Below are 16,467 nucleotides of genomic sequence, written 5' to 3' on the forward strand. Positions count from 1 at the left end.
TAAGTAAGGTATTCGAGAAGTTAATATTAAACCAATTGAGTAGTCATTTTGCATCTAATAATTTACTGCACACCAAACAGTTTGGTTTCACAAAGGGGCGCTCAACCACAGATGCTGGAGTTGCACTTCTAACACATATTTATAAAGCATGGGAAAACTCAAAAAATGCTCTGGGGATATTTTGTGACCTCTCCAAGGCATTTGACTGCGTTGAACATTGTACTTTGTTACGTAAACTTAATCACTATGGAATTACAGGAAAAGCCCAGAACCTCATAGCGTCATACCTGCATGATAGGATACAGACTGTAGTTGTCAATGGAGAACGTTCTAGCGGTGCGTCAATTAACATTGGTGTTCCACAGGGGTCCATTTTAGGTCCCTTCTTGTTCTTGGTATATATCAATGATCTTCCCTATTATTTGCAGGATAGGTGTGAAATAGTTCTGTTTGCAGATGATACCTCATTAATTTTTAATGTGGATAGGCATGACCCAAATGTTGACGAAGTGAACAGTGCTCTTTTACACATATCTGAATGGTTTACTGCCAATAATTTATTATTAAATGCCAAAAAAACCACTTGTGTTGAATTTTTACTTCCTAATGTAAAAAAGTTGAACAGAGATATTACCTTGAACGGGCAGGTATTACATCCTACTGAGTCTACTGTATTTCTAGGGTTAACATTGGATGAGAAACTACAGTGGGGAGCCCATGTCAACACCGCTGCAGGTAAGCTCAGTTCAGCTGCATATGCAGTCCGAAAAATAAGGCATCTCACCGATGAAGATACGGCTAGATTGGTTTATTTCAGCTACTTTCATAGCATTATGTCCTATGGAATTCTACTGTGGGGCAAGGCTGCAGATATAGAAACTATATTTATCTTACAGAAAAGAGCCATTCGCTCTATATATAATTTACGTGCTCGGGACTCACTAAGAGATCATTTTAAGAATACTGGTATCCTTACTGTACCATCACAGTATATATTTAATAATATTTTGCATGTTCACAAAAACGCCGACTTACACACAAGAGTAGGAGATAGACACGATTATGGCACAAGGAACAGGAATAGAATTGAAATGCCATTTTTCCGATTAGCTAAAGTTAAAAATTCATTTATGGGTCAAGGTATACGCTTATACAATAGAATTCCTCTCAATATTAAAGAGTTTAGTAGTTCTAAATTTAAAACTTATATAAAAAATGTACTAGTTCAGAGAGCGTACTACAGTATTCAGGAATATATGGACGATAAAGACCCATGGAGGGTTGTCGCGTAAAAACCACAGGACAGTTCTTTGCATATTATGATATATTATGTATAAGTTAGATATAAGTTACATATTATGTAATATTGATATGATTTTAAAAGAGCAACTATGGAGTTTCTTGCCGATTCTTCTCCATAGATACTGCTTTCCGAATCGGTGGTAAATGTTAAAAATACTTATGTAATGACGATTCGAAAGTGCTACTAAATAGTAGTCTAATTGAATAAATGAATGTTTGAGTTTGAGTTTATATAAATAGTAAAGACTAAAGATCTAAGAATTCACAATTCTTCGTTTTATAGAACCGAAACGAAACCAAGTCTAATAACGATATCTATTTAAGAAATCTTCTCTATCGCAATTATTTACATCATATAATTACATTAACAGTTCTTCCATATTACCTTCAACACCATAAACACTAAGCGAAGGATCAACAACAGCCATAGGATCGTCATTAGAGCCCATCTTGCAAGTGCCCACTTGATGGTTTTCTGGAGCGGTGCGTTGTTGAGCCAAGCATCTGAAGAAATCGTCTGTGGGGTTCAATCCGCCTCCAGGACATTCCTTCCCGTAGCCTTCGGTTGGTTGCATGCCGTATTTCTCGCGAAGAATCTAAGTGAAAGATTTAAATGTAGATATGTGACCGTTCTTTGTTGTACCTATAGATAAATCTTAGATCACTACACAGTATTTAAAACAAAGTCTCTTTCTCTGTCCATATGTAAGCTTAAATCTTAAAACTACGCAACGGAATTTGAGGAGGTAATTTTTAATAGATAGAAGAAGGAATTCACGAGGAAGGTTTTAGTATATAATTTATTAGGTTTTAGATAACGCGGACGAAGCCGCGGGCGGAAAGCTAGTAAATCATAAATGGGAAAACTTGACATCTAATTTTACTCAGGTGAGTGCAATATTTTTATTATAATTATTGAATTTTTTGCAATACTTCCGAGATAGAAAGTTTTGTTTTGAACTTCAATTACGGTAATTAACAAAATATAATAAAATATCTAAGTACAAAATTAACAAAAAAAAAAAACAAATATACCGTAGTATTTGCCAGTCGATACGCCGTTCTTGCAGCTTCTATGAGTACATTGAGCTCATGTTCATTGTAGAAATAATTCGGTTGCATCAGAGGAGGTTGAGCCGGGTCCACCGACTGCAGCGTGAGGTAGCCTCGGCTGCGTGGTTGTAGGGATACTGCTGATATTCTGCAATTAAAAAATTTATGGCATAGTATAAAATAGTAGAATTCAAACCATTTCATCTATAGGTATATAAAGGTTGATTGGTACAAAAATTATTTGATATAATGACTATTTTCCACTTTATCGTGTTTGAATTTTGCATATAATTTTCATATCTGTGTAAAAAATATCAGTCTTTGAGCATTAAATTGTTGAAAAATTGATTAACAACACTGAACGATTTCTACACTAAATCAAAACTTTATTACGTTCATCTATATATATTTTTTTTATTCGCTATATTTGCACTTATAAGCATGACAAAAATCGCATTTCACAAATCATCCTACAATATTCCTATCATCATTCACTAACGGACTAACCTATGTCTATTAAACTGTTTTTGAACATAAATCTACAATCTACTTAAAATAATTAAAAATCCTTGATGATTTTATATTTCTGCATCATAGTACACATAGCATAATTACACTTACGATATCCTTCTCTTACTGGCGATCTGATCCGGTTTCGCAACATTCCCGTCGCCGCAGGACGCGTGGTAGCCGCTGAAGAAGTACTGGATGTCAGGATGGCGCCCGCCCGCTGACGAGAGGCGGGAGTTTATCATGCCCGTTAGCTGAATAAATTCGAAAAACATGATAAATTCAAGATAATTGAAAAAATTAAACGTATGTCTATCTTTATATAAATATTCTCTAAAATGTCTTTTTATAGTCACATGTGTGACTATAAAAAGACCACAACAGTACCACTTAATAAATCTAACCTAACCTTCTAAAAAGGAAAGTCCTAAGTTGGGTGGTTTGCGGTAGGTATTTATCCCTCTTTTTGTCTTTAACATCCAACAGTCAAGATTATTTTACCTGGGATAAACCCGTTCCTGAAAGCGGTCCTTTTCTTTCCAACATATATTCCATAGCACTTTCCCAAGACAGTTCTGGAACATCTGGTTCCTTCGTCAAAGTAAAGTCCAACGTTACTCCAACATGGTTATGAAGATTCTGACCAACTCCAGGAAGGTCCACGATAACTGGTATGTTAAACTTGTCTAACGTTTGCCTTGGTCCTATGCCAGATAGCATGAGTATTTGTGGCGAATTCATGGTGCCAGCTGATAAGATAACCTAGAAAGAAATGGAGTTGAAATGTTGAAAGTAATGCGACATTGACCTATGTTGGTTGCATGCGGGTTTGTATGATACTGTACTAATAACAGAGAAAACGGTGAATGGATTTTTATTTCATAAATGCGTTGCTTTTATTAAATTTCAGATGAAAACTTAGCCTCGTTTGTAGACTAATGGAATATATCAGCTAGAAATTGGTCAAAACTCAAAACGCACAATTAATTTATATAAATATACCTACCTATACTTTTGATTATAAAAATATTTAGGATCTCACACAAAGACAAAACGAAATGTATTTATTTAATTAATTACCTCTTTCGTGACACCAATGACTTTAGTCTCCCCATTCTTAACATACTCCACTCCTGTGACTCTCTTCGTGCCGGGATCTATGGTAACCCTCGACACCAGTGCATTTAGCATGACATCAAGGTTTTGCCGATATGCTGCTGGTCGGAGGTATGCGCGAGCCGTACTGTATCTAGTACCATTGCTACAATAATTCAAATATATTTTTTTTATTTATGCTTTATGGCTCAAGATAAAACCTAGGATACATTTTTATTAAAATTAAGAAGTGTAGTAACATTATCATTATAGTAACATTGTCATTCGAATTGGAATCAAGTCACTTATTAAAACGTACCTAACGTTTAAAAGCCTTCGTATATTTATTTAGACTTTTTTAAGGGTTCTTTCTCTATGTGGTTCTATACCAATTTTATGTTATGCGATTTTATCTAGGTAAAGAAGTTGCTCACGCCATACAACACTATATAAGTAGTTATGATCCTGACTGGACTCTGAACACATAAAAAAACCTATATAAAATTCGTCTGAAGATTGTTAAGAAATACTTACTCATTAAAGGTTTGTGCGATGGTAAAACCGGTGGTAGTTTCCCCGTTCAAATCGCTAGTAGGTGGATAGCCTAATTCAATAGCTGCCGATACAACATCGTGAGCGAAGCGAGGAGCATAGCGGAACTGCAAATAAAGACATAGATATTAATCATAATAATTATAATATGTATAATGTACATCCGATGCATGTATTTACAAATAATAATACCTCGTAGAAGATCTCTGAATTGCTAAACAATGGTCATTTTCTACCCTAGAATTGCAACTGGCTCCAATTGGGCAGACGAAAAAAGATTTTATTTGTTAGTTACCGTAACTATAAAATATTAGGTAGGTAGTTACTACTCTGAAGCAAATTTTTTGTCTGTTTTACGGTTATAAATAAAGAATATCAAACAATAGGAAATATTGAAAGTGTGCTGTGAAATTTATGATCACATAAAAACGACAATGACCATTTATTAATGTATTTTATCACCAAAGTAATGAGGATTCAAGTTCTAGATGTTTTTGGAACGACCGGTTTGTTCAAATTTCTCGAAGCTTTCACAATCCTTTAACATTGTTATTGAATTTTAAAACTTGTTTAAAATAATTTTGTTTGTTTACATATAACTACATAGTACAAAACTATACCCTATAGGTACTGTGCCTATACTATCCTTGCCCCTAAACTATATTCCTAAATATTTACTAACTATTCTCCATAATTAAACCACAGTAAACTTTACAAAACGAAGATTTGTTATTTGAAAACATTAGTTTTAAATGCTCTACATTTGTAGAGCATGAGATAATGTGAGATGTTAAATCTGATGCATTTAACAAAATATTCTGAAATTAAGTAGGTACCTACATGTAAATGTTACAATCGTTCTGGTGTAGGTATTCGTAAGTTCCTCTATCTATTTCATAATATAATAAATCTGTAGAATGGTCAATTCTGTACATTGAAAATATTGAAAATATAAATAGCACAATAGGTATAATAGTGTTACTGGATCGATACCAAACCCAAATATGTGATTTAAAATTTTTTTGCCTGTGTGTCTGTCTGTATGTGAAGGCATCACGTGAAAACTAACGGTTCGATTTCGATGAAACTTTAATAATTATACCTTATGATCCTGGGTATAAAATAGGATAAGTACTTTTTATCCCTGAAAAATACTTAGAAAAAAAAATCTTAATTTTTCCGCGCCGACGGAGTCGCGGGCGGAAGCTAGTATTTACTAAATTACATTGAATATGGGCGAAATAAAATCAGATAATTACCCTTTGCACGGGTAGTGGCCCGCCAGTATTATGGTACTGTCCGGACACTCCAGATCCTATTTCCTTATTATCTTCGCTCTTGAGGAAGTAAGGCATCACTTCAAACCACGACCAACCAGTCGCGCCGTTGACCGCCCAACCGTCGTAGTCCGCTGCATGACCACGCATGTACATCATGCCGTTGACTACTGAACATCCTCCTACAATATGGAATAAATAATAAAACAAAATTCATTATATTAGTATACAAATTCAAACATTTATTTATTCAACTGGACTTCGTTTAGAAGCACTTTTTAATCGTCAAAATACAGAAAAATTTACCAGCGATTCGGAAAGCAGTTTCTACGGAGAAAAATCGGCAAGAAACTCCATACTTAGTTGCTCTTTTAAAATCATAACATGTTGTTGTTTACGCTGCTCTTATAGTTATAATGTTATAACGTGAAAGCTTTCGATGTTTTTTTTTTGATGATAGGTTGGTACCTATGATCTATGATAGGTGCTTACCACAGTGCTTACTGCTTAGCGCTAATGTAGCTTGTGTAACAAAAAAAAATATAATATGGAATGATTTGCTTTTTCCCGTGGTTTTTTCCGTGTTGTGGTATAACCGCACAGCGTACTTTTTATAAGGTACATTTTTTGTGATCTGTTTACTAAAGTAACGCACATTGTTGTATATTTATCAATGATCATAAATCGTGATTATAAGTAAACTGTATGTTATTTTTAAATGCTGAAATGTTCAATATAGTAAACAATGAAATCCCAAAATTACCTAACATTTTCCCTCTATGCCAAGAGCACCTCCCACCATTAGATAGACAAGCCTTTTCCTGCGGTTCCGTATAATAATTCCAATCAGTATCATTTCGACTCCAATAAGCTGTGACCCACGCTGGCACTGACGATTGAGAGGGTTCATCACCACCGGCTTCTATCAGCAAAACCTTTAAAACATGATTTTATAAATTAAATGGCATTTGGAATCAATGGCCAAAGAAAAACGTACTGTTATCATTCATTATAGCAAATTAAACTATAATAAGTCGAGATAACATATTACACGTTTTTATGGCACAGGAATCTACTAGATGCATCATATTATGGTAAATAGTTGGAAATTTTAGATGAATTTCTTACAACAAAAATATATAAAGTTGGTAGTTAACAACTGCTATGTTTAAGAATAAATTATTTACAATAACTAGATATTCCTTAAAAAGCAGATTTTCTTCATACTTCTGGATATGTTACAAGCGTTGTGTAGGTATGACAATTAACGGATCCACGCGTTAAATTGTTATGGATGATTAATTAGCTTTGTCCGCGTCTAATAGCTATTTTTAGTCAATACATACCTACCTGTCTAACTAACCTATGCCAGTAAAGCATGACACAATAAGTGTTAAAACAATTACATACCTACTTACTAGATAGTGAATTTTATCTCGGAAAATGCCCTAAGCATCCGTGATCTTAGATACCTAGATTCATCAGTAATTTACAGCAATCTTATAATCATTTCTCAATCGTATAATAATTAAACTCTCAACAACAACTGCATAATATTAACATTTACCTATTGCATATATACAAGCAGTACAAACCTTCCATTGTGGATTTTCCGACAATCTAGCCGCCACAACCGATCCAGAGGTACCACCGCCAACCACCACGAAGTCATAGCTGTCCTGCAACGTCTCCTTCTCTGGCACTCGGTTGCAAGGATCCACAAGATCGCATCGACCATTGACGAATGACTCCAAAATACTCATGAATAACAAGAATTGACTCCCGCAGGAACCGGCCATTGACGGCCCTATCTCTCGCAACGGACATGCACATGTCTGAAAAATTATGTTCTGTGTAATTAACTGAACAAATATACAATTTGAATTTTACTTCTTAAATGAGTAGATACAATTAGGTGAAATATTTAACTTTTCCGTGACTCTACAATAGTTTTTTTTTACTGATATGTAATATAGGTAGATAAGACATAAGTATAGTTTATTTATTGAAGATTACAAATAAAAAATGGGATCATTTCATTATAAATTATAGTCCAAAATATAATGCTATATAAATTGCCAAAAATAGCCCTGCATTCATAAAGATTGAGTACAAAAATTCTAGACGCAACGTTGGCAATTTAATACGTTATTTCAATTGAATATTCACAAACACAGACTCTAAGCACAGACTGGACAAAGGAAGCGAAAGTGTTTAGGGAGTTCGGAATGGAAAATGCTAGGTGACATAATTTATGATTATAGAGCCAACTATTCATTCTCTACGGGACAACTTACTTCCCCGATGCCAATCGAATAATAAACTTTAGATAAAATCTTTATCTACGTTATATACCTAATGATACAGTTAAATTAAGCAACAATCAATTAATCCGTTTAAATTTATGTAGAGCTGGATTTATCATTTTCACCGCCCCTTGGAATTGTAATTATAACACCGCAGTTTTGACTTCGCATAAATTTTATACCTATTATACAAATTGGGCACAACTTTTATCATTAATGCAAATAAATATATTCTTCGTCCCACTTAAATATTTAAGTTCTTGCTTGCTATGATAATAATCAACCTCGAGTTTTAGTTAGTATTTCAATGTTATAGGAAGGAGGATCGTCATATTCTAAATCTCAATAAAAAAAAATAACAGAAGACCCCACGGACTTAGTCATAGTCTATATTTATAAGCTTTATATCTTTTTCCCTACATTATGAGTATAGGTAAAATACAAGGTGACCGATTTTCATAATAATGTATAAAAACGGGCCGCACAAATAGTATCTCATTTCCCACTTCAATAAAAAACTTAAAGTTCAAATCTTCAGACAAAACGTCTAATTCGTTGAAATTAGAGACTACAATAACGATTCATAATGTGCTTGGCCAAAAAAGAACCTTCATGCGATTATCGTTTTAAATATCTACAAATTTTTTAGTATGAAAATTAGGTAACAACGTAACGAAAAGCTCTAAATAAAATACAACACATTTTAATCCCTTCAAAACACTATACATGCAGATAATATAGTTACTTATATAATATTATTAAAATTATTATTTTTAAGCAAATAATAATATGTGCCAAGTTTGTATTATAATCTCGTTAAATTGACAGACAGTTCACAGAGAGCAATTATATAATTTTCTGTATAAAACTATATACCTATACCTACTTGCTATAGCAAGACGCATCATTATTCTTGTAATCATTAATTACTTATATATAACCACGAGTCACTTCATTTTAAATAATTATTTATATTTATTATATCTATTCGATGATACGAGTAGATACCTACTACTTAGAATTAAATTACAAAAATAATAAATAGAAAGCATTTCACCCCATAAGATAGATAAATAGATTCATGAATGCGTTTGGATAAATAAATCTTCCTAACAAATAACTTATATAATAACAGTTTTTAAACATTATATATAATAACAATTTTTAAACATGATATTACGATAGAGAATTTTATTTAATGTGTCTATAGTGATAATTGTCAAAAAAGTTAGTCTTAAATACAAGTTGGTTAAATATACAAAAACGCAAAATGCACGCAACAATTTATAGTTAATACAATGAGTTAATATGATTGTAATTACAGTGACAATAACAATGAAAAGTATTTGAGGAATGTGGTTGTGATTTCTTTTTTCTTCGAACTAGGAACCTATTGTTTTGACCTATCAATTGATTACGGTCATAATTACATAGGTACTAAACTATTTTTTATACCTACGTACATGCAATTTGTATATCAAAACCCATTTTGCTGGTTTAATTATAGATTATGTAGTGATATCTTGATGTAAAAACTGGGTATGTCCGACCAAAATAGATTATCACCCGTTTTTATTGACCATGGTTTTGATGATTTTTTTACTAAATAGAAAAAATAATGTTTGAACTAATCGTATTGTTGTGGTTTTACTCTTATAGACGTAATTAAGTACATCTAACTTATACTCAATTTAAAAGCTTTGTTAAATGTTATTACATAATCTTTACTAATATTATAAAGCTGAAGAGTTTGTTTGTTTGTTTGAACGCGCTAATCTCGGGAAGTACTGGTTCGATTTGAAAAATTATTTCGGTGTTAGATAGCCCATCTATCGAGGAAGGCTATATATCATCACGCTACAACCAACAGGAGTGGAGCCACGGAGGTGAAACCGCGCGGAGCAGCTAGTTTATGATAAAGGACGAACCCTTACATCAAAACACGAGAAAGTTCTCTTAAATTCACTATTTTAATTTTATAAGACAATTTCTAATATCATCATCATCATCATCAGCCGATATTTGTTCCTGCCGTAGGAGATTAACTATCTAGTTACTTAATATATTAGAAGAAGTATGTACATTTTTCAATTATAAAGAGAATCTTACCTCCGCTGCTCTAATCATTGTCGCTGACATCTATGTTTCTATAATGTATTTTATACTGAAACAAAAAGTTAACCACCATTTAATACAGGCTTGATAACCTTAGAATTAGATAGCGTATATAAACTACTTCGATATTTAAACGAAGCATATACATTGTTATATAACATCTATTGTAATATGATAGAACACTAATTACAATATAATATATTTCCTTAAAAGTACAAATTGTAATTGATAGAACTATTTCATTTTCCACATTGTTCATAAGCCAAGACAATCAAAGCTAATTTATTATGTAAATTATGAACTTTATAATAAGCTCTACATACGTAACATTTTTCACAGATTATCGTATTTTTATGTAAGTAACCATCTACTTAATAAAAATTAATAACTATTTTTACCAACGCACGCATTATATGTGCATTGTGCATACTATGCATTTTTCTTTGGCCTGCCAATTTGAGATCGCACAATATGTTTTTTTAACTGGATGTTAAAATATGTGGGTAATTAATAATATCATTCAAAGCACAATTTCTTTTTCCAAATCCTTAGAAATATGTACACAGTATATGTAGTACAGAACATCCTAGAGCTACTTGTTAAAATGTGCTTTTGACGCAAAGAAAGCTTTCTTGTTAAGTTCATCCGAAACACATCCAAGTATTATTCAGAACTCAAAACCAGTTCTTCAACAGTTGACACTTGGGTCAAGAGTTTGTATTGATTTTTGCGAACGTGATCTTGAAGAAACGTGCAAGGAATAGTAACAGTTAAATGTTTTGTTAGGATTCGTCACGCGTGGCCAACCGTAGGCATCGATAGCTGGTGCAGGTTGAATGGCTCCTCGAAAACCATGAAATTGCGCAGGCATCTCACAAAATATAACGGATTTTGGTTAGCTCATAGCCGCATATTGATGTTTATTATGTGGTATAAATCTATACTATGTAATATTATAAAGCTGAAGAGTTTGTTTGTTTGTTGGCTATATACATCATCACGCAGACCAACATAAGCGAAGCAACGCAGGTGAATCCGCGGAGCGCAGCTAGTGTATTATATTATTTTTGACATAGGTTGTTTATATAGTGACATAAAACGGCATACGTGGTGAGATTTCAATATCCATTCGTTCGCTATTTTCGTTTTCCTTTTGATCTTTGCATATTAGAAACTAGCAGTGCCCGTAACTTTGTTCACGTGTGTGTAGATTTAAATTAAAATCAATTTCTTCAAATTAATTATAATTGCCGAGGACATATAACAAAACCTATTACTTAGGTATACATATAACTAAACCTATTACTTATACATAACAAAAAAGTTTCATTAAAATCCGTCCACTAGATTTTGCGGGAAAACCCGGACAAGAGACAGACAGAAGAGACATTATATTATTATGTTAACAGTATAGATATTATAAAAAATGGGAAGTAAAATATGTATGTACACAAATGTGTGTTGCGTGTGCAACAATTAATTATTTAAATATGTAATACGTATATAATCATTAATATTTAAAAAGTCTGGCAGCCGGCTCTATCTTGAACGTGATTCTAGAGTGTCAATTAAAAAAATGTGTTGAAGAAATTTGAGACAATATATTTAAATACCTAAGCGCCTTGAATAGTTTTGCGAATTTTATACTTTTATTTTTGTTTAATAAGTTGGTCATACTTTGTAATATTGACTTACTGAACATATATGTGGTTATTGTTTCTCATGTGATTTAATATATTCTTATTTAATTTGCTATTTACGTTTTTGTAATGCGAATTTTCATGGTCGGTAAAATTATAAAATTATTAACATGGCGTAGAAAGTGAAAATTAAAGGGAAAATGTTTTAATTAATTATTTATGAATTTTCGTGGAAAACAAATTATATTAAAAAATCTTTATAAACACTCATAAAAAATATTGAAGATAGTATCAATATAAAAAAGCACGTACCTAAAATCACATAGATTATCACAGTATTTTATTTATTTTTGTTTATCCGCGGCGCCCGCGCCGGTACGCGTTCGAATGAAGACGCGCAAACAACCACGACTGCTCGTGCGCAGCTTAAAGTTTATATTGATGTGCCTCTACAGTGACATAAGTTATTAACTGATGCATATTAACCTACCTAAAATAATCAACGCTGATAAAATATAATATACATACTAACCAATTTTTTTATAAATTTACGAAAATATATTGTTGTCTTTGCTAGATACCTAATGGGAAACTAAGCAAAATTGAAACATGTAGGAGAATCATTTGGTGTATGTTCAAGATTATATTATTTATGTAGATATTATAATGAATAATTTTAGGACATATTATAATGAATTATTTTATGCGGAAAATGATTCGGAAGTGCAAATGTCTCTACATCTTTCCAACAATAAAACGATAATTTAACAGAGTTCAATAAAACCTAAAAAGGATCTGAACGAAAAATGTATCCTATTGTTTATATCAACTACATATAAATAAAACAAAGAAAAATAATTAATAATAGTTTTGACCCTGAGGACATAGTGAGTTATTAACTTATTACCTACTTACCTACCTATGGAACACAATAATTAACGTCTGATAAAAACGATCATTATGAATGAATAGAAAGAAGTAACGAAAACCTTAGTATTGACTAGTAGCGATAAAGAGTGAAGTCCCGTGTCCACTTGTGAGGTATGGGGCAGACAGACTATCACTACATAGTATAAAACAAAGTCGCTTTCTCTGTCCCTATGTCCCTTTGTATACTTAAATCATTAAAACTACGCAACGGATTTTGATGCGGTTTTTTTAATAGATAAAGTGATTCAAGAGTATATAGTAGAGTTTTAGTATATAATTTATTAGGTCTTAGACAATGCGGGCGAAGCCGAGGGCGGTAAGCTAGTACATTATACATCTGTTTCACTGATCGATATTCTTTAGGCAAGTAATCAACCTTCTGTTAACGATATAAGAAAAACAATTTCTGTTTCCTACCAGACCGAGAAATTTATTTTCACATTGGTAAATTAATAGGAACGTAATTCTCAAGAACATTTTCCCGGTGGAAAAACCCAAGTATAACTTTCTGTTTTCATATCCACTTTCACTAATTTCTAAAAAAAATATAACTTGGTGTAGAGCTTTTTTTGCAAAAGTCAAACAGAACATTTTCATAATAGAGTCTTAATATGTGCTCGTGAAGAATCTAAAAATAATTACAACGGCAATTAATGAACAAGGATACATTAGTTTTTATATTCGGTAGTCATAACGAATATACTATTAACACAATAGAATGAAATATGAAGACGCAAGTAAAAAAGGGGTAAAAATTCATAAGATGTTCTTTAGGAATGATTTATATCCCAGACAAGCCACTCTTCGCTATATATCAAATTGTATGTAATATCGAGATGCTGCATATATTATAAATTATGAATTGAGATAAGTACCTATACCTATATGTTTCAATATATGAAAAACTGTAGAGCATGTGAGATTGAAAAAATGATAGGAAAGACAGTAAAACAGCCCCAACCTTATTCTGTTCCAAAAGTTTCAGCCTATTTTTCTAATATTTTGTTGATCAATCGTTTTTCTTGGTCCTGGTGATATGAAAAGGATTATAACTCCCACCTTAAAAGTATTAAGAATACGTGCTAAAATTATGCAGTATAAAGTGCTTTCGAAATTTCTTTTAACAATCACCGATGTTTATAATATGACCTATTATCGGGTGAAAGTTCTGACAATCGTACCTTTGGGTTTGAATTTATAAACGTCAAGTAGTTATAAGCGATAAATTAAAAGAATATATCAATAATTATAATTTTTATCAAGGCAAAATATATTTTCATCTCCTGATAATATTTATATTACCATGGCTACGTATTATGAGGGAAAATATCTATTATACCTAATGTATATTTTCTGTGCTATTTGTACAAAAAATTTAAAATTACTTACATTTGTTGCATTTTATAAAAAAAACTATTTCTTCTGGATATGTGATTGTCACAGAACTCCTAAACGGCTGTTCCCATTTTGCTCTAGTTACTTATATTACATATGTAACACCTTGAGCATTGTCACATTGATCAAATTAAATAGAAAACATTGGAACCATTTCGATTCGCACAAATACTATGACCATAGATAATTCAGTTCTGATTTATTTTGCTTCCGTGAAACGAATGCTTATATTCTAGGACAATGGTATAGGATGAGGAGTGAGTGGCATTTTATTTTATCCTTTTACATCGTTTTCGTGATGTTGTATAACTACTTTTTTTAATTTAATTTCTCTCCGTACGTCTGGTTGTCTGGAAGAAATCGCTGCATAGCTATAAGACCGGCAATTGTTTAAATATATTCCTAGGTTAAGTTTTATTGTAGCTTTCAATAGCAAGCAATAAAGAATTAATTAATAAATAAATGAACTTTTTATCAATTTACCTAACTATAAAATGTAGGTAATATTTCTTATTGTTGATGTATCTAAATTAGGGCTCAGTAATCAGTTGCTATAAACTGGAAAGAGCAACTATTACTCTGGTTGTATTCACTTGACTGTATTTTATTTATTAACCCAGGTGAAGCTAGATCAAGCGGCTGGTTACATAAAATCCATACTTAATTTTATAAATGCAAAAGTTACTATGTCTGTCTGTCTGTTACTCAATCACACTTAAACTACTGAACCAATTTTCATGAAATTTGGTATGGAGATATTTTGATACCCGAGAAAGGACATAGGCTACTTTTTATCCCGGGAAAATGCCGCAATCCCGGAAATTCCACGGGAACGGGAACTTTGTGGGTTTTTCTTTGACTGCGCGGGCGAAGCCTCGGGCGGAAATCTAGTTAGTCATAAAAATCGAACTCGAGCAATTAGCAAATAACATCGGTAAACCACAAAATCAAAATAGATAGACCAGAGAAAAATAATATAGCGGCAAATAAAAAATACTGGTTGGAAATAATTGAAAGTTAACTTCGCTTTTGGTTATCAACACTATATGGGTAGGTACTGAAATATATATTTTTATCATAATAATGTTTCTTAATGCATATTAATAGTTAAATACATTGTGTTTATTTTTATTTTTCTGGATATTAATTCTCTATTGTTTAGTTAAGACTTATGGTACCTGATAAGAACGTTATAGTACGGTCAAAATCCTTTTACTACGCTGTATTATAATAAAATTGTGGTAAAATATAAATATAGCGAAGGAATTTTTCTATACATACTTATAGACAGTTACTATATCCTTATAAATGACGAATAGTGACCGCACTATTCGTCAACAAAAGTAATAAACCATTATTTTAAAACATGTTGAACATAAAAAAAATGCTACGATTATAAAACTTTCATATTTTTTTAGGGTGTAAAAAAACAACATAGCTATACGAAAAGCTGCATAATACATCTCAATTTATAATCTCTGCTAAAACGAATTCATGCTTTTAACATGACGGCAGTAGGTAATTCTTGTGACCAATATTATAGCGCTATCAAGCGGGCTTACTTTAAAAGCCAAATATTTATCGCTACTTATATTTCAATAAGACGGATTAATACGTCCAACTCCGAAGTCGTACCGTGAATTCGTAAGTTAGGTAGGGGAGAAGGGGGCATAATGGGGACGTTAAGGAAAATACACAGTAACATGATCAACGCAATGTATTTATTAATTAAAATGAATCACAACACTTTGGTTACTTATTAAACTATCATTTGGCATAGAATTTGGTGATGTAAATAATCATATCACGTTATAATTTTAATTTTTTGAAACTATTATGAAAACCCCATCGTGCCCCAGGGTAGGGGCAGAATGGGGTACGTATTTATTTTGCGTCACAATACAAGCACATGTGGATTTCTTCTGTATTGTCGTCATCTACACCAGCACAAGATATATGAGCCCAACGTCCACATAATTGAAAAGCCACCCAACCTTCCGAAGACCTTAAATAGTGTGGTTCCCGTCAAGGCAGTACATGCACATGGTATTCTCGTCGGTATTCTCTTCAGAAGAGTCTTTTTGGGTCTTCTGTTTCTTAGAGTTCTTCTTTAACTTGGGGTCATTTGGATTAGAACATTTCTTCGTTCTCTTAAATTGTTCTCGTTTTTTCTAACATAACGGGATACCCCATCGTACCCCGTAGCCATGTCCCCGTTATGCCCCAATTCTCACATTATTTTAAATAACAAATCAAATAAAATGAGTGAGGGTTAGAGTATTTTTGTTCAAA

General features: G+C 32.4%; 1 protein-coding gene across 1 annotated transcript in view; it reads right to left on the reverse strand.

Annotated features, from left to right (window-relative positions):
* LOC123700134 (glucose dehydrogenase [FAD, quinone]-like) overlaps positions 1 to 12,291 on the reverse strand; it is a 14,563-nt gene extending 2,272 nt beyond the window's left edge. Inside the window, exons 1-11 of the mRNA XM_045647266.1 lie at positions 12,163 to 12,291; positions 10,205 to 10,259; positions 7,385 to 7,624; positions 6,553 to 6,724; positions 5,772 to 5,971; positions 4,495 to 4,619; positions 3,946 to 4,126; positions 3,367 to 3,627; positions 2,977 to 3,119; positions 2,338 to 2,503; positions 1,688 to 1,898 (exon numbers count right to left, since the gene is read on the reverse strand). Of these exons, the coding sequence (XP_045503222.1) occupies positions 1,688 to 1,898; positions 2,338 to 2,503; positions 2,977 to 3,119; positions 3,367 to 3,627; positions 3,946 to 4,126; positions 4,495 to 4,619; positions 5,772 to 5,971; positions 6,553 to 6,724; positions 7,385 to 7,624; positions 10,205 to 10,234 (1,729 nt within the window). The 5' untranslated portion in view covers positions 10,235 to 10,259; positions 12,163 to 12,291. The remainder of the gene's footprint in view (positions 1 to 1,687; positions 1,899 to 2,337; positions 2,504 to 2,976; positions 3,120 to 3,366; positions 3,628 to 3,945; positions 4,127 to 4,494; positions 4,620 to 5,771; positions 5,972 to 6,552; positions 6,725 to 7,384; positions 7,625 to 10,204; positions 10,260 to 12,162) is intronic.
* Between the last annotated feature and the right edge of the window lie 4,176 nt (positions 12,292 to 16,467).

The sequence above is a fragment of the Colias croceus genome, chromosome 19, assembly GCF_905220415.1.
Source record: "Colias croceus chromosome 19, ilColCroc2.1".
NCBI classification, from domain to species: domain Eukaryota; kingdom Metazoa; phylum Arthropoda; class Insecta; order Lepidoptera; family Pieridae; genus Colias; species Colias croceus.